This window comes from Rana temporaria, chromosome 11 (genome assembly GCF_905171775.1).
Source record: "Rana temporaria chromosome 11, aRanTem1.1, whole genome shotgun sequence".
Lineage (NCBI taxonomy): Eukaryota > Metazoa > Chordata > Amphibia > Anura > Ranidae > Rana > Rana temporaria.
In genome coordinates, this window is record NC_053499.1 from 158383457 (window position 1) to 158410554 (window position 27098).

Here is a 27098-nt window from a genome sequence, read left to right on the forward strand (position 1 = left end):
TACCATCCAATTGGGTGTATAAATATGGCGGTTACATCTCTACTCAGAGTAAAAGTAAAGGGTCGGTCAACTTGGGTGTACAAATATGGTGTCTGTACCTCAGTACCGCGTCACAAGGAAGCTAACTCTAATTGGGTGAACAAACAGGACGCCAGCACCGCCTCCTACGTTTTGGAGGCGAAGCGCAAGCTGCGTGGGTGTACAAACATGGCGGCTGACGGCGCACGCTCGCAAGGAACCTGAGCGGGAGTCCTAAGATGGCTGCCTGATGGCGGAAGCGGGGATCTCTGTTAGCGCTCTGATCAATAAAGTTTTATAGAGAGAACAGCGATATGCCGGGATGATGGCGGCGCCCACTGGTTGAGGTAAGAGGGATAGGCGGAATGTAGGGGTGTGGGGGGTGGAGATGGATGGACTGTGTCCTGTCAGTCCTATACAGACACTGGGGGGCCCCTGAAGGCAGGTGTGCGGCTCCCAGCTGTAGCCGGTGATGGCTTCCATGTAATGATGGCCCCTGTGTGGGGAGAGCACCATAGAGGCCTGGGAGTCCTCCTCATCCACAAGCCTGCCGGGGCCAGACCTCCATATCACTGCAATGTACAGCGCTGCCCCCTACCTGTATACATCGTATAGGGGGGGCCCTCGGATGAGGTGTCTCCCCCACCCCCCCCCATCATGAGAGGTGCCCCCCGGATGAGGTGTCTCCCCCATCATGAGAGGGGCCCCTAGGATGAGGTGTCTCCCCCATCATGAGAGGGGCCCCTAGGATGAGGTGTCTCCCCCATCATGAGAGGGGCCCCTAGGATGAGGTGTCTCCCCCATCATGAGAGGGGCCCCTAGGATGAGGTGTCTCCCCCATCATGAGAGGGGCCCCTAGGATGAGGTGTCTCCCCCATCATGAGAGGGGCCCCTAGGATGAGGTGTCTCCCCCATCATGAGGTGCCCCTCAGGTGAGGTGTCTCCCCCATCATGAGGTGCCCCTCAGGTGAGGTGTCTCCCCCATCATGAGAGGTGCCCCTCAGGTGAGGTGTCTCCCCCATCATGAGAGGTGCCCCTCAGGTGAGGTGTCTCCCCCCCCCCCCCCCATCATGAGAGGTGCCCCTCAGGTGAGGTGTCTCCCCCCCCCCCCCCATCATGAGAGGTGCCCCTCAGGTGAGGTGTCTCCCCCCCCCCATCATGAGAAGGGCCCCTAGGATGAGGTGTCTCGCCCCCCCCAATCATGAGACGGGCCCCTAGGATGAGGTGTCTCGCCCCCCCCACACACGAGAGGGGCCCCTAGAATGAGGTGTCTCGTCCCCCCTACACACGAGAGGGGCCCTCTAGAATGAGGTGTCTAGCCCCCTTCACGCATGAGGGGCCCCTAGAATGAGGTGTCTAGCCCCCCCACGCATGAGGGGCCCCTAGAATGAGGTGTCTAGCCCCCCCACGCATGAGAGGGGCCCCTAGAAGGGGTGTCTCACCCCCCCCCCACGCATGAGAGGGGCCCCTAGAATGAGGTGTCTTGCCCCCCACGCATGAGGGGCCCCTAGAATGAGGTGTCTTGCCCCCCACGCATGAGGGGCCCCTAGAATGAGGTGTCTTGCCCCCCACGCATGAGGGGCCCCTAGAATAAGGTGTCTTGCCCCCCACGCATGAGGGGCCCCTAGAATGAGGTGTCTAGCCCCCCCCCCCAGGCATGAGAGGGGCCCCTAGAATGAGGTGTCTAGCCCCCCCCCACGCATGAGAGGGACCCCTAGAATGAGGTGTCTCGCCCCCCCCATGCATGAGGGGCCCCTAGAGGTGTCTCGCCCCCCACGCATGAGGGGTTCCCCCATCGAGAGGGGCCCCTAGGATGAGGTGTGCCCCCCCCATCGAGAGGGGCCCCTAGGATGAGGTGTGCCCCCCCCCATCGAGAGGGGCCCCTAGGATGAGGTGTGCCCCCCCCCATCGAGAGGGGCCCCTAGGATGAGGTGTGCCCCCCCCATCGAGAGGGGCCCCTAGGATGAGGTGTGCCCCCCCAATCATGAGAGGGGCCCCTAGGATGAGGTGGGCCCCTAGGTTGAGGATGACGGGCAAACCTGACCCAAGGTATCCCTCTGTGTCCCCATTAAAGGGCCTCTTGGTTCAGGTGTTTCCATCAGTGTGGCCTCCTTAGATCAGATAGGGAAAAATATATATAATATAAATTAGTGAACAGGCCGGGTCTTTGCTGCAATAAAATACAGCTGCCTGCTGCTTTGCGATCCCAGAATGTACACTGAGCTGCGGCCAACCAAGACGGGGGAAGCCGCACCCAGAAGGTCCCGGTGAGGGTAGGGAAGCCCTCACCCAGAAGGTCCCGGTGAGGGTAGGGAAGCCGGCACCCAGAAGGTCCCGGTGAGGGTAGGGAAGCCCGCACCCAGAAGGTCCCGCTGAGGGTAGGGAAGGCCGGCACCCAGAAGGTCCCGGTGAGGGTAGGGAAGCCCTCACCCAGAAGGTCCCGCTGAGGGTAGGGAAGGCCGGCACCCAGAAGGTCCCGGTGAGGGTAGGGAAGCCCTCACCCAGAAGGTCCCGGTGAGGGTAGGGAAGCCCTCACCCAGAAGGTCCCGGTGAGGGTAGGGAAGGCTGCACCCAGAAGGTCCCGGTGAGGGTAGGGAAGCCCTCACCCAGAAGGTCCCGGTGAGGGTAGGGAAGCCCTCACCCAGAAGGTCCCGGTGAGGGTAGGGAAGCCCGCACCCAGAAGGTCCCGGTGAGGGTAGGGAAGGCTGCACCCAGAAGGTCCCGGTGAGGGTAGGGAAGCCGGCACCCAGAAGGTCCCGGCGAGGGTAGGGAAGGCCGCAGCCAGAAGGTCCCGGCGAGGGTAGGGAAGGCCGCAGCCAGAAGGTCCCGGCGAGGGTAGGGAAGGCCGCAGCCAGAAGGTCCCGGCGAGGGTAGGGAAGCCCGCACCCAGAAGGTCCCGGCGAGGGTAGGGAAGCCGGCACCCAGAAGGTCCCGGTGAGGGTAGGGAAGCCGGCACCCAGAAGGTCCCGGTGAGGGTAGGGAAGCCGGCACCCAGAAGGTCCCGGTGAGGGTAGGGAAGCCGGCACCCAGAAGGTCCCGGTGAGGGTAGGGAAGCCGGCACCCAGAAGGTCCCGGTGAGGGTAGGGAAGCCGGCACCCAGAAGGTCCCGGTGAGGGTAGGGAAGGCTGCACCCAGAAGGTCCCGGTGAGGGTAGGGAAGCCGGCACCCAGAAGGTCCCGGCGAGGGTAGGGAAGGCCGCAGCCAGAAGGTCCCGGCGAGGGTAGGGAAGGCCGCAGCCAGAAGGTCCCGGCGAGGGTAGGGAAGGCCGCAGCCAGAAGGTCCCGGCGAGGGTAGGGAAGGCCGCACCCAGAAGGTCCCGGCGAGGGTAGGGAAGCCGGCACCCAGAAGGTCCCGGCGAGGGTAGGGAAGCCGGCACCCAGAAGGTCCCGGTGAGGGTAGGGAAGCCGGCACCCAGAAGGTCCCGGTGAGGGTAGGGAAGCCGGCACCCAGAAGGTCCCGGTGAGGGTAGGGAAGCCGGCACCCAGAAGGTCCCGGTGAGGGTAGGGAAGCCGGCACCCAGAAGGTCCCGGTGAGGGTAGGGAAGCCGGCACCCAGAAGGTCCCGGTGAGGGTAGGGAAGCCGGCACCCAGAAGGTCCCGGCGAGGGTAGGGAAGGCCGGCACCCAGAAGGTCCCGGCGAGGGTAGGGAAGGCCGGCACCCAGAAGGTCCCGGCGAGGGTAGGGAAGGCCGCAGCCAGAAGGTCCCGGCGAGGGTAGGGAAGGCCGCAGCCAGAAGGTCCCGGCGAGGGTAGGGAAGGCCGCAGCCAGAAGGTCCCGGCGAGGGTAGGGAAGGCCGCAGCCAGAAGGTCCCGGCGAGGGTAGGGAAGGCCGCACCCAGAAGGTCCCGGTGAGGGTAGGGAAGCCGGCACCCAGAAGGTCCCGGTGAGGGTAGGGAAGCCGGCACCCAGAAGGTCCCGGTGAGGGTAGGGAAGCCGGCACCCAGAAGGTCCCGGTGAGGGTAGGGAAGCCGGCACCCAGAAGGTCCCGGTGAGGGTAGGGAAGGCCGCAGCCAGAAGGTCCCGGCGAGGGTAGGGAAGCCGGCACCCAGAAGGTCCCGGCGAGGGTAGGGAAGCCGGCACCCAGAAGGTCCCGGCGAGGGTAGGGAAGCCGGCACCCAGAAGGTCCCGGCGAGGGTAGGGAAGGCCGGCACCCAGAAGGTCCCGGCGAGGGTAGGGAAGGCCGCAGCCAGAAGGTCCCGGCGAGGGTAGGGAAGGCCGCAGCCAGAAGGTCCCGGCGAGGGTAGGGAAGGCCGCAGCCAGAAGGTCCCGGCGAGGGTAGGGAAGGCCGCAGCCAGAAGGTCCCGGCGAGGGTAGGGAAGGCCGCAGCCAGAAGGTCCCGGCGAGGGTAGGGAAGGCCGCAGCCAGAAGGTCCCGGCGAGGGTAGGGAAGGCCGCAGCCAGAAGGTCCCGGCGAGGGTAGGGAAGGCCGCAGCCAGAAGGTCCCGGCGAGGGTAGGGAAGCCGGCACCCAGAAGGTCCCGGCGAGGGTAGGGAAGCCGGCACCCAGAAGGTCCCGGCGAGGGTAGGGAAGCCGGCACCCAGAAGGTCCCGGCGAGGGTAGGGAAGCCGGCACCCAGAAGGTCCCGGTGAGGGTAGGGAAGCCGGCACCCAGAAGGTCCCGGTGAGGGTAGGGAAGCCGGCACCCAGAAGGTCCCGGTGAGGGTAGGGAAGCCGGCACCCAGAAGGTCCCGGTGAGGGTAGGGAAGCCGGCACCCAGAAGGTCCCGGCGAGGGTAGGGAAGGCCGGCACCCAGAAGGTCCCGGCGAGGGTAGGGAAGGCCGGCACCCAGAAGGTCCCGGCGAGGGTAGGGAAGGCCGCAGCCAGAAGGTCCCGGCGAGGGTAGGGAAGGCCGCAGCCAGAAGGTCCCGGCGAGGGTAGGGAAGGCCGCAGCCAGAAGGTCCCGGCGAGGGTAGGGAAGGCCGCAGCCAGAAGGTCCCGGCGAGGGTAGGGAAGCCCGCACCCAGAAGGTCCCGGTGAGGGTAGGGAAGCCGGCACCCAGAAGGTCCCGGTGAGGGTAGGGAAGCCGGCACCCAGAAGGTCCCGGTGAGGGTAGGGAAGCCGGCACCCAGAAGGTCCCGGTGAGGGTAGGGAAGCCGGCACCCAGAAGGTCCCGGTGAGGGTAGGGAAGGCCGCAGCCAGAAGGTCCCGGCGAGGGTAGGGAAGCCGGCACCCAGAAGGTCCCGGCGAGGGTAGGGAAGCCGGCACCCAGAAGGTCCCGGCGAGGGTAGGGAAGCCGGCACCCAGAAGGTCCCGGCGAGGGTAGGGAAGGCCGGCACCCAGAAGGTCCCGGCGAGGGTAGGGAAGGCCGCAGCCAGAAGGTCCCGGCGAGGGTAGGGAAGGCCGCAGCCAGAAGGTCCCGGCGAGGGTAGGGAAGGCCGCAGCCAGAAGGTCCCGGCGAGGGTAGGGAAGGCCGCAGCCAGAAGGTCCCGGCGAGGGTAGGGAAGGCCGCAGCCAGAAGGTCCCGGCGAGGGTAGGGAAGGCCGCAGCCAGAAGGTCCCGGCGAGGGTAGGGAAGGCCGCAGCCAGAAGGTCCCGGCGAGGGTAGGGAAGGCCGCAGCCAGAAGGTCCCGGCGAGGGTAGGGAAGGCCGCAGCCAGAAGGTCCCGGCGAGGGTAGGGAAGGCCGCAGCCAGAAGGTCCCGGCGAGGGTAGGGAAGGCCGCAGCCAGAAGGTCCCTCCCTCTGGACTTGTGTCCCTCTGGACTTGATTTATTTTTTACAAGCTTTATTTGAACGTACACTTCATTCACCACAATGTCAGGCAGCATGACGTTGCAGTGCGATTCGGGCCGGTGCTCTGCGATGAAATGCAGCATGTCTGGCATTTCTAGCAACAAATACTGTGTTTTTTTTTTGTTTGTTTTTTGTTTCTCCTCCATGTAAACAAAATGTGTCTGAAAAAGTCTTCAAGTGGTTATTTCCTTCTTTTTCCAGAAGTCCCTCGAGATAGACGGCTCTGCGTTTTTTATTGCATGTGTACTGAGGAAGGCGCCGTTCCATCAGCAACATGGAGGACGAAGCCTCGCTGCACAGGCTGGAGGGCAGTGAGCCTTCTCTGGAGGAAGGAGGACTGGTGATTAAGAAGAAGAGCTCCAGCAACGAGCCGCACGTGTTTAAAGCCCCCGCGCCGCGCTCCTCGCTGCTGGGCCTGGACTTGTTGGCCGCTCAGAAAAGGAAGGAGCGAGAGGAGAAGGAGCGTCAGGAGGGGGACAAGAAAACGAAAGGCGGTTCTAAAGACTGGGAGGAACGAGAGAAGGAGAAGTCTCCCGAAGGATCCAGTGACAGGATCAGCCGGGAAAAGGAAGGATCCAGTGACAGGATCAGCCGGGGAAGCCATGGCGATAGGTAAGAAGTTTTATTTTTTTCTGGTTAAACCATCAGCCCTACTTACATTTTATTTAAAGGTGAACTGCAGGAATTCAGCCACTTTGTAAGAATGTGCTGGCATACTATGGGTTAAGTCCAACAAGGTGCATGCCGCCTTATGGACTGATCTCTCTTATTTTACAGAGCTCCGGGAGTACAGCTCTCGTTCTGACAGGAGAGACCCCGATTTCTTTTTTTTTTTTTTTTTTTTTTTTTTTTTTTTCTCAAAAAGAATGTTTATTGACACATCTGACAACAATCACAGATACATTGTACTATACCGAACTGTATCAGTCATTCCAGAAAATATTAACATAGTATATAACTAACCAAAAAGGTCTCTCCTGCATTCAGTACAGTTGACATCATTTTACACATTTCCCACCAGGCGCAACTGGGCTCCATCCATCACCCCGGAACTGTGCTTCCACCTCCCACGCCCGCATCTAAACTAATAGTCTCTCCAGAACCAGTTCCAGAGGAGCCAACCCAGGGGTATCCAACCATGGCGCCCACAGAAGATCAAACTTCCCCCGTCGGCCCCTGTGCTGATAAATATATTTCTCCATGCGCAGCGTAACTCCCATCTGTGTTATCCATTCGTTGACCTTGGGAGGCTCAGTCGCCTTCCAATGACGAAGGATAAGTTTTCGGGCCTGAAAGAGGGCCCTGCCAACGGCCTGCTTAGGGTTGTCCTCAAGCGTTATATCGTCCAAGATGCCCAGGACACAGACCTTCGGGTCCTGGGGGATCGTGGCCGAAAACGCCGTGGACAGAGTGTTGAGAACCCCACTCCAGTACAGGTGTAATTTGGGGCACCTCCACATCAAATGAATGAGGTCCCCACGGTCTCGTGCGCACCTAGGACAGATATCATCTTCCCCCAATCCCATTCTAAACAGTCTTTCAGGCGTGTAATGTACCCTCATCAGAATATACAGTTGAGATATACGTTCTGCAGTGTTAAGTGAGCACCCTTGCACTGCCTGTAAAGCTCCCTCCCACTGATCATCCTCAAAGGTCCCCACGTCCCTCTCCCAGGAAGACAGTACTTTTGTCGGGAATCCCGGCAGAAACGAAGAGAGCAACATGGAGTACGATTCTGAAATGAAGCCCCTAAAACTTTTCACTCCCGACATGTATTGGAAAATCGGGGCGGAGGAGAGAATCCATGGATTATCTCCCGCCTGGGCCCTAATAGCATGCCTCAGCTGCAAATAATAAAAGTACATGGACTGAGGGAGACTGAATCTCTCTTGCAGTTCTGTAAAGGAATGCAGCTTGCCACCCGAGAAAATATGTACCAAATGTGTCACCCCATATCTTCTCCATCTCTCCTCACATGTCAACTGAGCCAATTCCCCATAATACTGGTTTTTCCATATTGGCCCGTGTCTTGTGAAACCCTCCACATCCTGAAGCTGGCGTGCCTTGTTCCAGATTTTTTGAATCAACGCATACGTGGGAAAGCGCTTGTTGGATTTGGCAAATTGTAACGCTTCGAGGCCCATAATTACTGTGTCTGCGCCTGTGGTGTATCTTAACAAAGCTTTCATAGGATCCCCCCCAAGTCCTTCCGGAGACCCCGATTTCTAATATTTCTCAGCCCACCCCTCCCATCTGCTATTCATTCACAGAAGACTTTGTATTCTACAAAGCACTCTGTGATTGGGCAGGAGTAGGGGAGGGGCAAGCACAGTGACTGCATGCGATGCTGCAGTAGCTGTGTTCAGAAGGTCCAGCATCAGAATGGCAGAAGTGGAGCAATCGCTACGTCACGGTACTCGGTAAAAATAAAAAATTGTAAATTATCCACTTCATCTCCAGAAGGTTTGACCAGGCCGTTTTTTGCGAAGTGGTACTTTAACCACTTAAGACCCGGACCTTTAGGCAGGTAAAGGACCTGGCCATTTTTTTTTGCGATTCGGCACTGCGTCGCTTTAACTGACAATTGCGCGGGCGTGCGACGTGGCTCCCAAACAAAATTGCCGTCCGTTTTTCCCCACAAATAGAGCTTTCTTTTGGTGGTATTTGATCACCTCTGCGGTTTTTATTTTTTTGCGCTATAAACAAAAATAAAGTGACAATTTCGAAAAAAAATAATATTTTTTACTTTTTGCTATAATAAATATCCCCCGAAAATATATAAAAAAAAATCATTTTTTCCTCAGTTTAGGACGATACGTATTCTTCTACCTATTTTTGGCAAAAAAAAAATCGCAATAATCGCGTTTATTGATTGGTTTGCGCAAAATTTATAGCGTTTACAAAATAGGGGATAGTTTTATTGCATTTTTATGATTATATATAAAATTGGCGGCGATCAGCGTTTTTTTTTTTTTCGTGACTGCGACATTATGGCGGACACATCGGACAATTTTGACACATTTTTGGGACCATTGTCATTTTCGCAGCAAAAAATGCATTAAAAATGCACTGATTACTGTGAAAATGACCATTGCAGTTTGGGAGTTAACCACAAGGGGGCGCTGAAGGGGTTGAGTGTGACCTCATCTGTGTTTCTAACTGTAGGGGGGGCGAGGCTGGACGTGTGACGTCGTTGATTGTGTTTCCCTATATCAGGGATATGCAATTAGCGGACCTCCAGCTGTTGCAGAACTTCAAGTTCCATGAGGCATAGCAAGACTCTGACAGCCACAAGCTTGACACCCAGAGGCAGAGGCATGATGGGACTTGTAGTTTTGCAACAGCTGGAGGTCCGCTAATTGCATATCCCTGCCCTATATCAAGGAACAGACAATCAATGACAGCGCCACAGTGTAGAACGGGGAAGCTGTGTTTACACACAGCTCTCCTCGTTCTTCAGCTCCGGGGAGCGATCGCGGGACTCCAGCGGCGATCGGGTCACGGAACTTCGGACCGGCCCGCGACCCACGGCTGGGCACTTAAAGAGGACGTACAGGTACATGCTTGTGCCCAGCCGTGCCATTCTGCCGACGTATATCTGCAGGAGGCGGTCCTTGCGTGGTTAACTGACAATTGCGCCGTAGTGTGACGCTGTAGCCAAATAAAATGTATGCCCTTTTTCTTTTGGTAGTATTTGATCACCACTGCAGTGTCTTTTTTTTTTATATGCAGGTCACAAGGGGCAATTACAGAACCAATCGTGTCCCTCTCTACCTCCCTCCCAACAGCTAAAAGCTGGCTTCTTCTCTCCCTTCCGCCGGCTTTCAGCTTCTTCAGAGAGCTAAACACGGGATTGGTTCCAGTAATTGCCCCTCCTGTTCACCATACATTTCCCCCTGCTGCCCAGCCCCCCCCCCGTGTGCCCCCACCCCCATAGTGCTGGTGACTTTCCTTTCCACCAGAAGCTGCAGTGATTGGTACCAATCACTCACCGTGTTCATTCCTACCCGAAGCCCTGTCGGGTTGGCTGTATGGGGCCCCATGGTTTCTAACATCAGCCCTGTGTGTGCCCATAGAACAGGGGATGCAATTAGCGGACCTGCAGCTGTTGCAAAACTACAAGTCCCATCATGCCTCTTCCTCTGGGCGTCATGCTTGTGGCTGTCAGAATCTTCCTATGGCTCATGGGACTTGTAGTTCTGCAACAGCTGGTGGTCCACTAATTGCACATCCCTGCCATAGAAAGTGCCTCTTATCCACCGGGGGTGCAATGCATTGATGATCCGTGCATCCTCATGCAGGCAGTCTCATTGGTGTCGCAGCAGCGGGACGGACACTGGCGCTGATTCCAATCTGGAATCCACGTGGGTGCGGATGTAGGGCCCTGAATGCAGACAGTGTGTGCTCGGGGGCAATGCACCCACACAGATGGCAGATCGGGAGAAGCATGCACCTGCTGCATTCCAGTGGACGTCGATGGGGCTCCCTACATGGAAATAATATCGCCTCTGATTTTTTGTTTATGCCCAATTTCCTTTTGAATGCGTCGGGTTCCTCAGGTGATTAGCACAATTATTCTACTCCGTTTTTAATTTAATGTTGTTATTTAAGACATTACAGAGCGCCACGTGTGGAGACGCCGACTTATACCGGGGGGGTAAACGAGGAGTTCCTGGCTCGGAGTCGGCAGAGGGAACGGGAGAGGAGGGAACATGGCGTCTATGCTTCATCGAAGGATGATCGGCGGCGGAAGGAGCGCAGCAGTCGAGACAGAGGTAAGCTGGAACTCCTAAATGTTTAGGTAACGGGCTGGTAAACCTAAACTACAGGTTGGTCCGTGCAGTTTACAAATGGGATAAATAATGAACAGTATACGTAAAAATAAACCACAGCATTGTGGGTAGCCAGGTAGGGGCAGGCCTTAAAGTAGAACTGTGGCTAGGTTATGGACATTCAAATCATTTACCATATTAGAGCCCAACTCCATACAAAGGATGAAAAAAAAATCACAATGGCTGCAATACTTGCCTCCTTTCCATCGCTGTTCTTGGTGATGTCCTCTGTGTTCCTGGCTGGATGGTGCCTAACAAATGAAACTGAGAGTTAACTTTGGGAGGGGGAAGCCCAGTGTTGGACTTTAAAGTTTATATTGAAGGCATAAAAAAAAAAAATGTATACTTGCCTGCTCTGTGCAGTTGGTTTTGCACAGAGCAGCCCCGATCCTCCTCTTCTCGGGTCCCCTGCCGGCGCTCCTGGCCCCTCCCTTCTGTCGAGCACCCACAGCAACAGGCCTGCTTCTGAGCAAAGGCTCTGTGTTCTCTTTTTTTTTTTTCCTCTCCTTCTTTTTCTCTCCTCCCCATTGCTCTTTTTCTCTCCTCCCCATTGCTCTTTTTCTCTCCTCCCCATTGCTCTTTTTCTCTCCTCCCCATTGCTCTTTTTCTCTCCTCCCCATTGCTCTTTTTCTCTCCTCCCCCTTGCTCTTTTTCTCTCCTCCCCATTGCTCTTTTTCTCTCCTCCCCATTGCTCTTTTTCTCTCCTCCCCATTGCTCTTTTTCTCTCCTCCCCATTGCTCTTTTTCTCTCCTCCCCATTGCTCTTTTTCTCTCCTCCCCATTGCTCTTTTTCTCTCCTCCCCATTGCTCTTTTTCTCTCCTCCCCATTGCTCTTTTTCTCTCCTCCCCATTGCTCTTTTTCTCTCCTCCCCCTTGCTCTTTTTCTCTCCTCCCCATTGCTCTTTTTCTCTCCTCCCCATTGCTCTTTTTCTCTCCTCCCCATTGCTCTTTTTCTCTCCTCCCCATTGCTCTTTTTCTCTCCTCCCCATTGCTCTTTTTCTCTCCTCCCCATTGCTCTTTCCTTTCTTTCTTTCTTTCTTTCTTTCTTTCTTTCTTTCTTTTTTCTCCGAGGCTCTTGTGCACATCGCTGGATCAAGATGGGGCTCAAGGTAAGTATTTGGGGGGTCCTGCTGCACCCAGAAGTTTTTTTTTTTACCTTTCATGCATGAAGGTAAAAAACCTTGAGCCTTTAAAACCACTTTAACAAGCAGTAAATAAACTTTGAACCAAGCCCTCACTGACTTTTTTTGTAGCTACTGTGGAGCAATTCTTCCTGAAGCTTCTCAGCTTTACTATCCCCCCCCCCCCTTTTTTTTTTCTTCCATAGTTCAACTTCTCCTCCCAACAGTGATCTGACCGCTTGCCTGCTATCTAGTCTGTATAAGGCTACCGTCACACTTTTGTGTGGCTTATTTAAATGGGCTGCTGTGCCTCTAGAAAATGCAGGGATAAGGTCCCTCAACCTTTTCTGAAAACACGGCCGGCATGGAAACCTGCAGGTGCAGTGCGGGGAAATAGTGCTGCGTTTTGCAGTGTGCGGGGGGAGGCTGGGCTATTCGCATTAATAGGTGCCCCCCCCCCCAAAGCTTCGCCAGTGTTTTTTCTGTCCGGACCAGAAAGTGGGAACCACCTGCACAAGTGTAAACCTAGCCTTATAAATGGTGCAGGTGAACTGGAGAGAAAGTGCTCAGACCCAATTTGAGCGGGTTTATTGCTTCTGTTGTGAACTTTGAGGATGAATTTCTCCACAGTGGTTGTAAGTACAGTGATGGCTTATTCAAAGCTTATTTACTGTTTTAACTATGACTTTGAAAGGGCTTTTTTTCCCCTAAAAAATAACAAACATGTTATACTTGCCTGTTCTGTTGCAGTGGGTTTGCACAGAGCAGCCCAGATCCTCCTCTTCTCAGGTCCCTGTTCTGTAATTCTGGCTCCTCCCTGTTGCATGCCCCTATAGCAAGCGGCTTGCTATGGGGGCAACCGAGCTGAGTTTCAGCTCCCTGTGTTGATTCAGACACAGAGCCCTGACTTGGCCCCACACCCTCGCTCCCCTGATTGACTTTGACAGCAGCAGGAGCCAATGGCGCCACTGCTGTGTCTCGGACAACCAGGAAGGAGAATCTGGACGGCTGAGACACTTGTGGACAGAGGGACCTCAGGTAAGTGTTAGGGGGGCTGCTGCACACAGAAGGCTTTTCATCTTGATCCATAGAAGGCATTAAAATAAAAACCTTCTGCCTTTACAACCCCTTTTGAAGGGATTGTAAATGCAATTTAAAAACAAACTGGTTTATACTTCCTTGCTCTGTGCAATGGAATTGCACAGAGCAGCCCCAAACATCCTCTTCTTGTGTCCCCTGCCGATGTTTCTGGCTCTTGCCCCCTCTGCCAGGTGCCCCCATAGGAAGTGGCTTTCTATGGGGGCACCCGTGGAGGCTTGCCCCACTGCCTGTGTCTATAGACACAGGGACTTGACCCCACTCCCTCGTCGCTGTCTTTGATTGACAGCAGCAGGCTGCCCGCTGACTTGGCAAAGCCTGTGAGACCAGGAAGTGAGGGGGAGAGAAAAGCTGCAGATGGGCACAGAGCTCGATCGAATGAGTGCTCAGATATTGGAAAAGTGGGGAATGAGGGGGCGATAACTGATGCCTAAACCTTCTTTTTTTACTTTAGTGCAAGGAATGCATTAAGGTAAAAATATTTTGGCCTTATAACCTCAAAGTTTTGAGAGAAGAAATACTTTCACTTTCATTTTCCCTCACTAAATTGTTTAGGTCCCCTCTCCCAGCAGTGACTTGGCAGCCTGACAGCCCTCTAATCTCTAATATAAACAAAGAGCAGGTGAACAGGAAGAGGGGAGAAAGCAGAATTTCAACTTGAATAACTTCTCTAGATCTTTTTGAAAATTGAGGATGAATTTGAAAATTGAGGATGAATTGCTTCACAGTATCTGCAGCAACAGAGGTCAGTGGGGGATTATTTTAAAGCTTATTGACTGCTTGTTAAGAATATGTAAACTGTTGAATGTTCATAGTGTGGCCACAGTTCTGATTTTAAGGTTATATATGATTAGGTGGCCACAATATGTTGCATTGAGTTTTTATTTTTTCTTCTTTCTTTTTTTTCAATGACTTGTTTACTAGATGACCGCAGTCACAGGAGCAGCAGGTCTGAACGTGATCGATCCGAGCGGGACGGTGGATCAGAGAGAAGTTCAAGACGTGGTGAACCTGACTCTCCGAGGCACAAGGCCAGAGGTATGACCCAGTGGTGTATAGTATGAATGAACCAATACCATTTTTTTTTTTTTTGTAGCTGCCGATGCCAATCACCGATACCCACTGCAACTGTTTTGTTTACACTTTAGCTGCCAGCAATGGTACAAAGCATTGAAAAGTTATTTACAAATTAAGTAAATTATTATTAATTTTTTTCAGTTTTGCGCTTTTCAATGCAAGACATGTAAATATGTTAAAGGTGTAATAATATTTAACTAACAAAGCAAACAAAAGAAAAGTTTTATAAAATAAAAGTGACCAAAAAAAATATATATAATAATTAATTGGAGGAGAATCAGGAGTTAAGGCTGACTAGAGTAAATTAAGCGTTTAAAGAGGGGGTTCTCACCCTATAAATTTTTTATTTTTTTTTCTAGCATTAAATTAAGCATAGTAGCGTGAGCTACAGTATGCCTTTATTTTATTTTTTTGCCCCGTACTCACTGTTTAATCATATAGTGAAGATTCAGACTCCCCGCGGGGAATGGGCGTTCCTATCCAGAGGGAAGATGATTGACGGCCGGCTCTGGCGCGTCACGCTTCTCTGGAAATAGCCGAAATAGGACTTGGCTCTTCACGGCGCCTGCGCCTAGTCTGTGCGCAGGCGCCATGAAGTGCCATAGCCGGCCGTCAATCATCTTCCCTTTGCATAGGAACGTCCATTCCCCGCGGGGAGTCTGAATCTTCACTATAGGATTAAACAGTGAGTACGGGGCAAAAAAATAAATAAAGGCATACTGTAGCTCGCGCTACTATGCTTAATTTAATGCTAGAATGTTGTTATTGAGGGTGAACCACCGCTTTAATAAAGGGGTTAAACAAAGTTCATTATTTTGATCTGCAGATGAAGAAACGGAAAGATACAAAAATAAAAAATGTTTCTTTTTATCTTAGTGTTTCAGGGGCTGAGCATGTTGTTGCTAAACCTTGCACCGCTTTAAGCTTTCAACGATAAGTTGAAAGGTTAATGTGTTTCCTGTCTGCACTGGGTATATGTAAAAAAAACAATTTTTTTTTATTTATGTCCTGGCACTATCGTTTGCGCTCACGGCTGAATGTTTGTTTTTCGAAAATGGGTTCGGCCAATTTTTCGTATTGTGTATGGCCAGCATTTTTTTTTTTTTTTTGGGGGGGCGTGAACTCTTAAGCTGTCATGGCCAGGTGCCCACAGTTGCTATGACAGCGCTGAGGAGGGGGAGAGGAGCGAGGCTCCGGGCGCCCGCATCGCTGGGTGGTGGGACAGGTGAGTGTCTGTTAAGTCAGTAGCTGCTGACTTTAAATAAACTTGAAAACGGGTGGAACTCCGCTTTAAACTGTCAACAGGATAAGCCCATCGACAACTGAGTCATCGGATGTTAAGGACGCAGCGGCCCTGCTCCTTAACAATTGATAATGGCCAGCTTCTTCTTTTTTTTTTTTTTTATATTTCAGCTGTCAGTGGGGGAATCCTGCTGAAAGTATTGGTGCATTTGCAGTACTGATACTTGTGCAAATGCTTAGTATCGGCACCGATATCGGTATCCGTGCAACCCTAGTGTATAGTCCAGTCCTACTTTGTTCGTAGGACACATAAAAGTTCAGAACTTGGCAATGATTAGCCTCTGGCACGGCCTGCTGGATGTCATAGCCTAGCTCACAGTCTTTTAAGAGTTGCAGTCTATTCGTGTCTCTTGTAGTTTTATCTTTTTAAATTTCTCTTTTTTTTTTTTTTTTTTTTTTTTCTAGATTCCTCGAGTCCCTCTCGTTCTGGGTGGGAGGAGGATGACAGCGGCTATGGCAGTTCTCAGCGCTCTCACTGGGAGTCACCTTCCCCGTCGCCATCATCCAAAGACTATGACCGGAGCCACCGCAGTGAGAGGGACAGTTCCAGAAAAGATCGGTCAGTATTTCTTGATCTGTGCACTTTTTTTTTTTTGCAACAATGCAATGTTACTAAAGGAACTCATAAATAATGTTTTTTGTTATGCGCAGGTCAGTGAGGGTCAGCTACACGGATGATACTCCGCTACCGACACCATCCTACAAGTTCAATGAATGGGCTTCTGAGAGGCGCCATTTTGGGTCCACCCCACGGCTCTCCCAGGGCAAGGGTAAGTGATGGTCAGCAGGTAAATGTGGTAAAGATGAATGTGAGCAGAAGTGCTTTTGGGGAAGGTAGTTAACAAGCTGGCTCGCAGTACAAAAATGTCCATAAGTATTGAGTTATGTTGGCAGTAGGGATAGGTCCCAACTATTCAAATTTTAACGGCTTTCCGACCACCCACCACAGATATACTGCGGCAGGGTGGCCGCTCTGTGCCAGATCACTTACCTAGTACGTGATCTGACACTTCCGGGTCTGGGGCACGCATGCCTGCAGCCAGCGACCTGATTCCACTGTGATCACCCACACAGCAGGAGCCCAGTGAGGGGTACCGCGGACTCGATGACCGGCAGCACCTGTAAATTTTACAGTACAGAGGCAGAATGGCTAGTAGTAAACTGTGGGGGGGGGGGGGAATTACATACATTTTATTTGGGTACAGTGTCACACTGAAAAAATTCCTGCTTATGTAGGAAATAAATCTTCTTGAGGTCAAGTGATGAAATACATTGGCATTAATAGGGGAGGCAAGACTTAAGAGAGACGCCATTATCTTTCACATGCAGGGCAAAGCGGTGTCGCTACAAAAGGGCATCCCCCTGACGCTCTTAGTTCTTTGCTGTTCTGCATCTGATGAGATGAGACTTCTTGGTATGGGAAAGCATGTAACTTGCTCCCCTGTGACAGTGCCAGGGCCTAGCAGCCAATCGCTAGGTCAGAGCACTGTCACAATTTTGGTGGAGTAATGTTCCTTCTACTGCAGGTTGCAAGCACAGCAGGGAACTGCGACATAGCATTGGTAAGGGTATAGGGTTGCATTGCTAAGAGTGTATGGGGATAACATGAGCAATGTGACAGTGCTTCTTTTAAGGGTTTATTTTTATTTTTATTTTTTTATTTTATTTTTAAGTTCTAAGCATGCAATGGGATTTTCTCTTAAAGCAGTAGAACACACTTTGAGGGGGGGGGGGATTCCCCCTGCAAGGCAATATAATGCACATTAAGAAAGATTGCCTTAAAACGAAGCCCTCCAGCGGCACGCTGTCACCGCTGACAGGGCTTCCATCTCCACCGGTCTTCCTTCTGGGTTCGCAGGCTCTAGCTCAGGGGTCTCAAACTGGCAGCCCTTCAGTTGTTGCAAAACTACAAGTCCCATCATGCCTCTGCCTGTGGAAGTCATACTTGTAACTGTCAGCCTTGCAATGTCTCATGGGACTTGTAGTTTCTCAACAGCTGGAGGGCTGCCAGTTTGAGACCCTCCTGCTCTAGCTGTTTGCATGATTGAGCCGCGATGACGTCTCGGCCATGGCACACGGCTCTGAAGGAAGGGAACATGCATGCATCAGACGTTACTGTTCAATAGAATATCTTCTAAACTGTGCATGTTTAGGAGATATTAATTTTACCTACAGATAAGCTTTATTCTAACCTTGCCTGTGGGTAAACATGTGAAACAAGAATTTATTACCAACCTAACGTTTTTGTGCCAAAAAAAATCCCTTGTTAGCTGGGAACATTATGCTGGCAAGTACTGTAACCCTAACATTTATACCAATGCTTCAAAAAACGTTTTTTTTTTTTTTTTTTTTTAAATGTGTGCTGTCTTAAAGAAAAGTGATGTCTTTCTAAGTGCTCAGTTTGTTTGGAACATTGTTTCTTGACCTCTTTTGAGTCACGGACCCCTTTAAGAATCTGATGAAAGCTCTGTACCCCTCCCCAGAATATTCACATAAACACAACTTTTCATACAATATATGGACTTTGTTTTATTGACATTTGATTGCTTCATACTAGTAACTTATTTATTTTTCTACTGTCATTACTACTACCCTTTCTCCCTCTTTTTGTATTTTGTGTTGCTTTCTTCTCTTCTCCTCGTTTTCGTCTTTTTTTTTTTTTTTTTTCCTCTCTCCCTTTTTTTTTCCTCTCTCCTTCTCAAAGCTAAGTGAATTTCTTTAATGCAAATTTCACCTAAGCAGTCCACAATGAGGGGTAATTTTTGTGAAAATCCTTGCCATTACACATAAGAGTGACTGGTAGGGGCAGGTATCAGAGTTGCCTATGTGGGTAAAGATTGGAATATATGGAACTCTGCATCCGAATGATACTGTGTATGCTGGGCTGCATACAGCCGTAGAAGGTGTGCAATGGATTGGGAGACTGCTTGGATACTTAGGATGGACAATATAAGTGTAAAGTCTCGTAATGCTTCTAGGACTGGGCTGACGGATGAGTCTGTTGTTCTGTATATCTGGAGGTGGAATAAATGTATCTGGTAAAAGTAGTAATTCATTCTGATGATCTTTTGTAGGAAAACAGGACGGTGATGAAGATGGGATTCGTTTTACAACAGATGATGACCAGAGACAATGGGAGGAAGACCAGAGGGTGAGTAACCCCATAATATAATGTGTATTGGTTTATTCTGTCTTTCTGCATATGTAGTATTTATATCTCCTTTGTCTCCCCTTCTAGCAAGCTGATCGAGATTGGTACATGATGGATGAGGGTTTTGATGAATTTCGCAACGCTCTGACTAACACCTCTGAGGACTATGTACGCAAGAGGGAACAGCTGCTTCAAAAACAGGCGCCCAAGAGGGTTTCTGCTCAGAGACGGCAGATCAATGAGGTGACCGTAACTCCGAACATAGAAAGGACCTGCTCTCTGCGTTTTCTCCCCTCTCTCCCTTTCTGGATTTTCTGTGACAATGCCTTCACCTAATACTGTCACGTTTTTTTTTTCCTCTTTTTTTTTTTTTTTTTTTTTCTTTTTTTTTCCTCTTTCTTTCCTCTCCCTCTTTCTTTCCTCTCCCTCTTTCTTTCCTCTCCCTCTTTCTTTCCTCTCCCTCTTTCCTCCCTCTCCCTCTTTCCTCCCTCTCCCTCTTTCCTCCCTCTCCCTCTTTCCTCCCTCTCCCTCTTTCCTCCCTCTCCCTCTTTCCTCCCTCTCCCTCTTTCCTCCCTCTCCCTCTTTCCTCCCTCTCCCTCTTTCCTCCCTCTCCCTCTTTCCTCCCTCTCCCTCTTTCCTCCCTCTCCCTCTTTCCTCCCTCTCCCTCTTTCCTCCCTCTTTCCCCCATGTTTTCAGATGGCTTTTTGTAGACCTTGGTCATACAGTGTTTCATGTAGTAACCTATGCTTATATCTTCTGCAGGACAACGAGCGGTGGGAAACGAACCGCATGCTGACGAGTGGGGTGGTTCAGAGGTTGGAAGTGGATGAGGACTTTGAAGAGGACAATGCCGCCAAAGTGCATCTGCTGGTCCATAACTTGGTGCCCCCTTTTCTCGATGGCAGAATTGTCTTTACTAAGCAGGTATGAATGTGTGTTGCGATCCAATCACAGGTTGGGGGTAGGTTTATGACCAAGCAGTCAGTGGAGAGGATTGAAGGCTAAGGTAACCATTTTATGAAAACAAAACAAAAAAAAAAAAGATAAATTCACATATTTTTTGGGGGGAAAATGTGCATTTGTTTTTAACTGCAGCCTGCAAAGTATTGCCACCGTGATCAGTGCGTCATTGGGTGCATTGTGGGGCTCCTGCAGACAGCTCGCTACTGGTACCTCTGTATGGGTTTTCAGTTGCAAAGCTGTAGGGGCGTGTCAGTGGAATGGACAAAGAGTGTAGTGATCAGCACACTTTTGAGAATTACAAGTTCGTCTGGCATGGTGGTTGATGGGAGTTGTAGTTTATACATTCAAAGATCTCTGTGAATGAATGATGCGGCTGAGCAGCCGAGGGCTTTCACACTGAGGCGATGCGCTGGCGGGAGACAAAAAAATCTCCTGTCAGCAGCATCTTTGGAGCGGTGAGAGGAGCGGCGTGTATACAGCTCCTTCCCATTGAAAACAATGGGAGACCGCGGCAATACCGCCCGCAATGCGCCTCTATAGAGGCGCATTGCGGGCGGTATTAACCCCTTATCGGCTGCTAGCGGGGGTTAATACCGCACCGCTAGCGGCCGATTACTGCGGCAATCCCGGAGGTATAGCGCCGCTATTTTTAGCGGCGCTATACCACCACCGCGGCTACAGGTCCAATGTGAAAGGGGCCTTAGCCCTGGTTCACACCGGGGTGACTTTTCATGCGTTTTGACAGTTTAAAGTCGCACCTGATTTGTGCCTATGGAACCATTCAAATTGGTGCGACTTTGACTTGCACCAATTTTTTTATTTTTTTTTTAAAAAGGTTTCTTCATTACTTTTGGCGATTTTCATGTGACCTGCACAGACATCTGTTGGCAAGCTGCACATGAAATCGCGCTGAAGTAGCGCAATTTCAAAGCCGCATTTAGTGTGCACTGTGGCTTAAAATGAAATTCTTCTTCTTAAACAAAAAAAACAAACCTGTTCTTGCCTCCTCTGTGCAGTAGTTTTGCACAAAGCAGCCCCGATCCTCCTCTTCTCGGGTGCCTCGTCGGCGCTCCTGGCCCCTCCCTCCCTGCAGAGTGCCCCCACAGCAGGCAGCTTGCTATGAGGGCACCCTAGCCGCTGCTCTGCGTGTCCATTCAGACACAGAGCCGTGACTCGGCCCTGCCCCCCCATCTCTCCTTATTGGCTCACTGAGTTTGACAGCAGCGGGAGCAAATGACGCCCGCTGTTGTGTCCCAGCAAATCAGGAGGGAGAGCTGTGATTCTGCCTGCAATCTCAAAATGCACTACAATGAATGGCAAAACGTAGGTTCAGGTGCCATTGTTTTCAATAGCACCTAAAACACAGTGCGATTTTGCCGTGGTTTATTGTGGCAAATGGCATTGCGTGAAGCCTGTCACCCAAAAAGGAGCAGGAGCGTATTTTGGGCAGGACTGCACCACGTTTTCGACGCCATTGAAAACAATGGCGCCTGAACCTGCGTTTCGCCATTTGTAGTGCATTTTGAGATCTCGGGCAGAGTCGTAGCGCCCAGGTGTGAATGGAGTCCAATGCTGACCTTCTCTAAAACTGAAGAAACATTTTGCCTGTAGTTCATTTTTACTCCTTTCTTTTCTTCCTGAATTGTAGCCTGAGCCAATTATTCCAGTGCGGGATCCAACTTCTGACATGGCAATCATCTCACGCAAAGGCAGCCAGCTGGTGCGCAAGCATCGCGAGCAGAAGGAAAGAAAAAAGGTAAGTGGTGAAATCCTTCGTTATGGTATCACTTGTATATGTCGGTGTGAGATGTGTTCTGTAACAATGTTTTCTTGTGTAGGCTCAGCACAAGCACTGGGAATTGGCTGGGACCAAACTGGGAGATATTATGGGAGTGAAAAAGCAGGAGGAGGAGAAAGAGAAGCCGATGGCTGAAGACGGCTCTGTAGATTACAGGTATGTCTGTGTTTTTCTTTTTTTGTGTTCATGGGTGACAGAGCAGACACTGTGTAAACCAGAAACCTTAAAGCAGAGTTCTGGCAGTTGCATCTTTTTATTTATTTTATGATAAAATTACCCCCCTCCGTGATTGTTGTCGCTCGTTCTTTCACAATTGCCAATCAAGTGTCCCCCCTTTTTGTATATGTGCAGCAATTGATTACTCGCTTAGTTCTCCTTCCGTACAGAGCGGCCATCCCGACTCTGGGCTTGTGAAGCCCGCTGGGTCTCTCTTCCGGGATTGGGTGTATGCTGATCTTGCGCATGTGCAGTGTGAAGGAAGCGTGCCCCTGGCAACAATGCAAACAAGACTGCCGCAGTACATTCCTTAATCAAAAATGACGCCGACCTCCGCCTAGCATTACGTCACTTCTGTTTTGAAATAACGCGATGCTAGCGCAGCGGTGGATGCCCAGCCCCCCTAATACTTACCTGAGCCCATCTCGATCCAGCAATGTTGCACAAGAGACTCGGCTGTCTGTGATCCCCTTCTCATTGGCTGTGGACCGCAGCGGGCGCCATTGGCTAGGGTGCGTGCAGGAGGGAGGGGCCGGAAGCGCCAACGGGGGGCCCGAAAAAAGGTCGGGGTTGCTCTGTGCTCATTACACAGAGCAGGTAACTATAACATGTTTGTTATTTTTAGACAAAATCACTTTGTTTAAAGCTTCACAATCACTTTACATTGATTTGCATGTATCATTTTATTTTGTGGAGATTGGAATCTGTGGGTCATTGTTATTGATGTTGCTTTCCCTTCCAGGACGGAGCAAAAGTTTGCAGATCACATGAAAGAGCGCAATGAGGCGAGTAGTGACTTTTCCAAGAAGAAGACGCTGATGGAGCAGCGGCAGTTTCTGCCCATCTTTGCTGTTCGGCAGGAACTGCTGACCGTAATCAGGTACTGATCTGTTTGCAACTTGGACCAATCTGTATTTCCAAAAAAGTGTGTTTAGAAAGACCGCTGTGCAAATACCGTGTGACATAAAATATTGCAACAATCGCCATTTTACTCTAGGGCAGGGGTGTCAAACTGGCGGCCCTCCAGCTGTTGCGAAACTACAATCACCCATCATGCCTCTGCCTGTGGGAGTCATGCTTGTAACTGTTAGCCTTGCAATGCCATATATATATATATATATATATATATATATATATATATATATATATATATACAGGGAGTGCAGAATTATTAGGCAAATAAGTATTTTGACCACATCATCCTCTTTATGCATGTTGTCTTACTCCAAGCTGTATAGGCTCGAAAGCCTACTACCAATTAAGCATATTAGGTGATGTGCATCTCTGTAATGAGAAGGTGTGTGGTCTAATGACATCAACACCCTATATCAGGTGTGCATAATTATTAGTCAACTTCCTTTCCTTTGGCAAAATGGGTCAAAAGAAGGACTTGACAGGCTCAGAAAAGTCAAAAATAGTGAGATATCTTGCAGAGGGATGCAGCACTCTTAAAATTGCAAAGCTTCTGAAGCGTGATCATCGAACAATCAAGCGTTTCATTCAAAATAGTCAACAGGGTCGCAAGAAGCGTGTGGAAAAACCAAGGCGCAAAATAACTGCCCATGAACTGAGAAAAGTCAAGCGTGCAGCTGCCAAGATGCCACTTGCCACCAGTTTGGCCATATTTCAGAGCTGCAACATCACTGGAGTGCCCAAAAGCACAAGGTGTGCAATACTCAGAGACATGGCCAAGGTAAGAAAGGCTGAAAGACGACCACCACTGAACAAGACACACAAGCTGAAACGTCAAGACTGGGCCAAGAAATATCTCAAGACTGATTTTTCTAAGGTTTTATGGACTGATGAAATGAGAGTGAGTCTTGATGGGCCAGATGGATGGGCCCGTGGCTGGCTTTGTAAAGGGCAGAGAGCTCCAGTCCGACTCAGACGCCAGCAAGGTGGAGGTGGAGTACTGGTTTGGGCTGGTATCATCAAAGATGAGCTTGTGGGGCCTTTTCGGGTTGAGGATGGAGTCAAGCTCAACTCCCAGTCCTACTGCCAGTTTCTAGAAGACACCTTCTTCAAGCTGTGTTACAGGAAGAAGTCTGCATCCTTCAAGAAAAACATGATTTTCATGCAGGACAATGCTCCATCACACGCGTCCAAGTACTCCACAGCGTGGCTGGCAAGAAAGGGTATAAAAGATGAAAAACTAATGACATGGCCTCCTTGTTCACCTGATCTGAACCCCATTGAGAACCTGTGGTCCATCATCAAATGTGAGATTTACAAGGAGGGAAAACAGTACACCTCTCTGAACAGTGTCTGGGAGGCTGCGGTTGCTGCTGCACGCAATGTTGATGGTGAACAGATCAAAACACTGACAGAATCCATGGATGGCAGGCTTTTGAGTGTCCTTGCAAAGAAAGGTGGCTATATTGGTCACTGATTTGTTTTTGTTTTGTTTTTGAATGTCAGAAATGTATATTTGTGAATGTTGAGATGTTATATTGGTTTCACTGGTAAAAATAAATAATTGAAATGGGTATATATTTTTTTTTGTTAAGTTGCCTAATAATTATGCACAGTAATAGTCACCTGCACACACAGATATCCCCCTAAAATAGCTAAAACTAAAAACAAACTAAAAACTACTTCCAAAAATATTCAGCTTTGATATTAATGAGTTTTTTGGGTTCATTGAGAACATGGTTGTTGTTCAATAATAAAATTAATCCTCAAAAATACAACTTGCCTAATAATTCTGCACTCCCTGTGTGTGTGTGTATATGTGTATATATGTATGTATATATATATATATATATATATATATATATATATATATATATATATATATATACACACACCCATTGGCTCCCGCTGCTGTCAATCAAATCCAATGATGCAGGGCCGAGTCCGGCATTCTGTCTTTACAGGCAAATGCTAGACTCTTGATTGCGCCTGCAGGGTAACCCCCAGGGGGCTTACCGATGTGAGGTGGAGCCGCAACCGATACCGGAGGACCCCAGAAGACGATGACCGGGGCCACTCTGTGCAAAACGAACTGCTGTATGATGATTGATTGTTTAATAATAATAAAAAAAGTTTACAATCACTTTAAATATGTTTAGGTGAATGAGACCGAATTCCGAGAGCACTATAATTTTCCTAAAGGGTGAGCACAGCAGTAGTAGCCGCCTCTCGGGCACTGCTGCCTGATTTGCAACCTCAAAGGAGTCCCTTCTCCTGACTCATTAACTTTTGTGTGTAACTTTCAGCTTGAGCTATTGAGCTCTGTGAACAATGGCAGGCATTTTATAACCTAAGATAACAAGGAGCATAGATCTTCACCTGCTGAATTGAAAAGGGAAAATGTCAACAATCCATACATTTTTAAATATGAAATACTGAACAATTGCCATATATTCTTTTTTTAGTAACAAGTTATTTTGTATCTTCTTTAGAGATAACAGTATAGTCATTGTAGTTGGAGAAACGGGCAGTGGCAAGACAACACAGCTGACCCAATACTTGCATGAGGACGGCTACACAGATTATGGCATGATCGCTTGCACGCAGCCCCGTAGAGTGGCCGCCATGTCTGTGGCAAAGCGAGTAAGCGAAGAGATGAACGTGAGTCTGGGGGAAGACGTCGGCTATGCTATTCGGTTTGAGGATTGTACATCGGAGAAGACCCTCATTAAATACATGACTGATGGTATCTTGCTGAGAGAATCTCTGCGTGAAGCTGACCTGGACCACTACAGCGCCGTTATCATGGACGAGGCCCACGAGCGCTCGCTTAACACAGACGTACTGTTTGGCCTTCTGAGGGAGGTAAGATCACAGGGGAGCGATCGGCATTTATTTGTGTTACACATCAACCTTTTTAAACCAAGTGATCATAATAATTTCTGTCTTCAGGTTGTCACCCGGCGGTCGGATCTGAAATTGATCGTTACCTCAGCCACAATGGACGCTGATAAATTTGCCAATTTTTTCGGTAATGTCCCCATTTTCTATATTCCTGGGAGGACGTTTCCTGTGGACATCCTGTTCAGCAAGGTGAGTTTTTCCGTTCCTAGCTTTTGTTTTGGGTGCATGTTACAAGAGCTCCGGTGAGCTCCAGCCAATCTGATTCCTTTATCTCCCTTCCCCAGCAAATTGTGGAAAAAGAAAAGGGGGGGTGGGTGGGAAACACAAACAAGAGTGCTCACCGGCCTAGTGCATTATCCCACAATTTTTTTTAAAGTAAAATACAGTAAAACAAGCTAAATGTTTTTTTAGCCACTTCATTACTGGGCACTTAAACCCCCTTCCTGCCCAGACCAATTTTCAGCCTATTGCGCTGACGCATTTTGAATGACAATTGCGCGGTCATACAACACTGTACCCAAATTATATTTTTATAATTTTTTTTCCCCACAAATAGAGATTTATTTTGGTGGTATTTGATCACCTCTGCGTTTTTTTTTTTTTTTTTTTTTTTTTTGCGCTATAAACAAAAAAGACAGAAAATTTTGAAAAAAAATCCCCCATTTTTGTACTTTTTCTTAAAAAAAAAGGGATATTATTATAACTGTTTTTTTTTCCCCTCAGTTTAGGCCGATACGTATTCTTCTACATATTTTTGGTTAAAAAGGCACGCGCATCAGCATCTCACCGATGCGCCGGGCACAAGTTTTTCCCCCGCTGCGTGCCCGTGGAATGCAAATAAAAGGACGTCCAGGGACATCCACCTGGCAGTTGAGAGCCGCGCTGTGGATGTCTTTCGTCTACAGTGCGGGTCTCAAGTGGTTAATAAATTTTGCCTTGATATACAAGTGATGTCTTAATATAAGAGTAGCGTTATGTCACAACTGAGTATAAAAGAGAAGAGTTGCCTCTAAGTGTAGCAATATGGTTACATTTAATGAAGGTATAACATTTAGCAACTTATTGCTATACTTAGAGGCGCCTCTCTTCTCTTTTTATACCCTGTAAAAAAAAAAAATGCTTTGATATACAAGTGCTTTGGATTACAAGCATGTTTCTGAAACGAATTATGCTTGCAATCCAAGGTTTTACTGTAACTTTTTAAAAGTGGGTAGAAAGAACTCGTAAGCAGAGCTTAAGATATTTTACAAAGAAGACTGGAAAATGTCCCTCTCTAGATGTGCAAAGCTGGTAGAGACGTCCCAAAAAAGACTTGCAGCTGTAATCGCAGGGAAAGGCGGTTCTACAAAGTTTTGACTTCGGGGGGCGCCATACAAATGTTTTTGGTTGTAACATGACAAGATGTGGAAAATTTCAAGGGGTATGAATACTTTTTAAAAGCGCTGTATGTGCAGGAGATGATTGCTATTGTGGAAGAAGAAGAAAAAAAAAAAACCTGATTGTTGGGCAACGCCTCTATTTTACATCAGGCCTCCTACAGAAATGTATATTTTGGTAGCGCGAGGAGAGAACGCAGGATCCTAGAGCAAGCTTTTTTAGGGGTCCTGCTGCTTTTTATGGCCATCGGGAACAGAAATAGGAGGTTTTATGTCTGATTTCAAGTACAGTGGAACCTCGGATTGCGAGTAACGCGGTTAACAAGCGTTTCGCTATACGAGCACTGTATTTAAAAAAAAAAAAAAAATATCCTGACTGAGCCATTCGGAAATGCTTGGAAAGACTCGGAAATACTAAGTTTCCGTGCTCAGCCGAGGTGTCGTCTGGACTTTTTGGCCATTTCCGAGGCTCTCCGGCACCCCCACCTCTGGCCGCATGCGGTATTGCATGCCATTGAAGTTAATGCGGAACAAATTACTTTCGTTTCCATTGATTTCAATAGGGAAACTCGCTTTGATATGCGAGTACTTTGGATTACGAGCATT

At 49.6% G+C, this 27098-nt stretch overlaps 1 protein-coding gene across 2 annotated transcripts in view; it reads left to right on the top strand.

Moving 5' to 3' along the window:
* The first annotated feature begins 222 nt into the window (after positions 1-222).
* The window catches only part of DHX38 (DEAH-box helicase 38), a 37480-nt gene continuing 10604 nt past the window's right edge, over positions 223-27098 (top strand). Inside the window, exons 1-14 of one of the 2 annotated variants that reach the window (XM_040329542.1) lie at positions 223-365; positions 5945-6355; positions 10355-10518; positions 13718-13831; positions 15578-15731; positions 15824-15942; positions 18247-18323; positions 18411-18566; positions 19086-19247; positions 20935-21042; positions 21125-21240; positions 22043-22180; positions 24705-25077; positions 25165-25305. In XM_040329542.1, the coding sequence (XP_040185476.1) occupies positions 6018-6355; positions 10355-10518; positions 13718-13831; positions 15578-15731; positions 15824-15942; positions 18247-18323; positions 18411-18566; positions 19086-19247; positions 20935-21042; positions 21125-21240; positions 22043-22180; positions 24705-25077; positions 25165-25305 (2160 nt within the window). In that variant the 5' untranslated portion in view covers positions 223-365; positions 5945-6017. Of the gene's footprint in view, positions 366-5944; positions 6356-10354; positions 10519-13389; positions 13539-13717; positions 13832-15577; positions 15732-15823; positions 15943-18246; positions 18324-18410; positions 18567-19085; positions 19248-20934; positions 21043-21124; positions 21241-22042; positions 22181-24704; positions 25078-25164; positions 25306-27098 lie in introns of those variants that run through there. The other variant, XM_040329543.1, reaches the window with a different exon arrangement.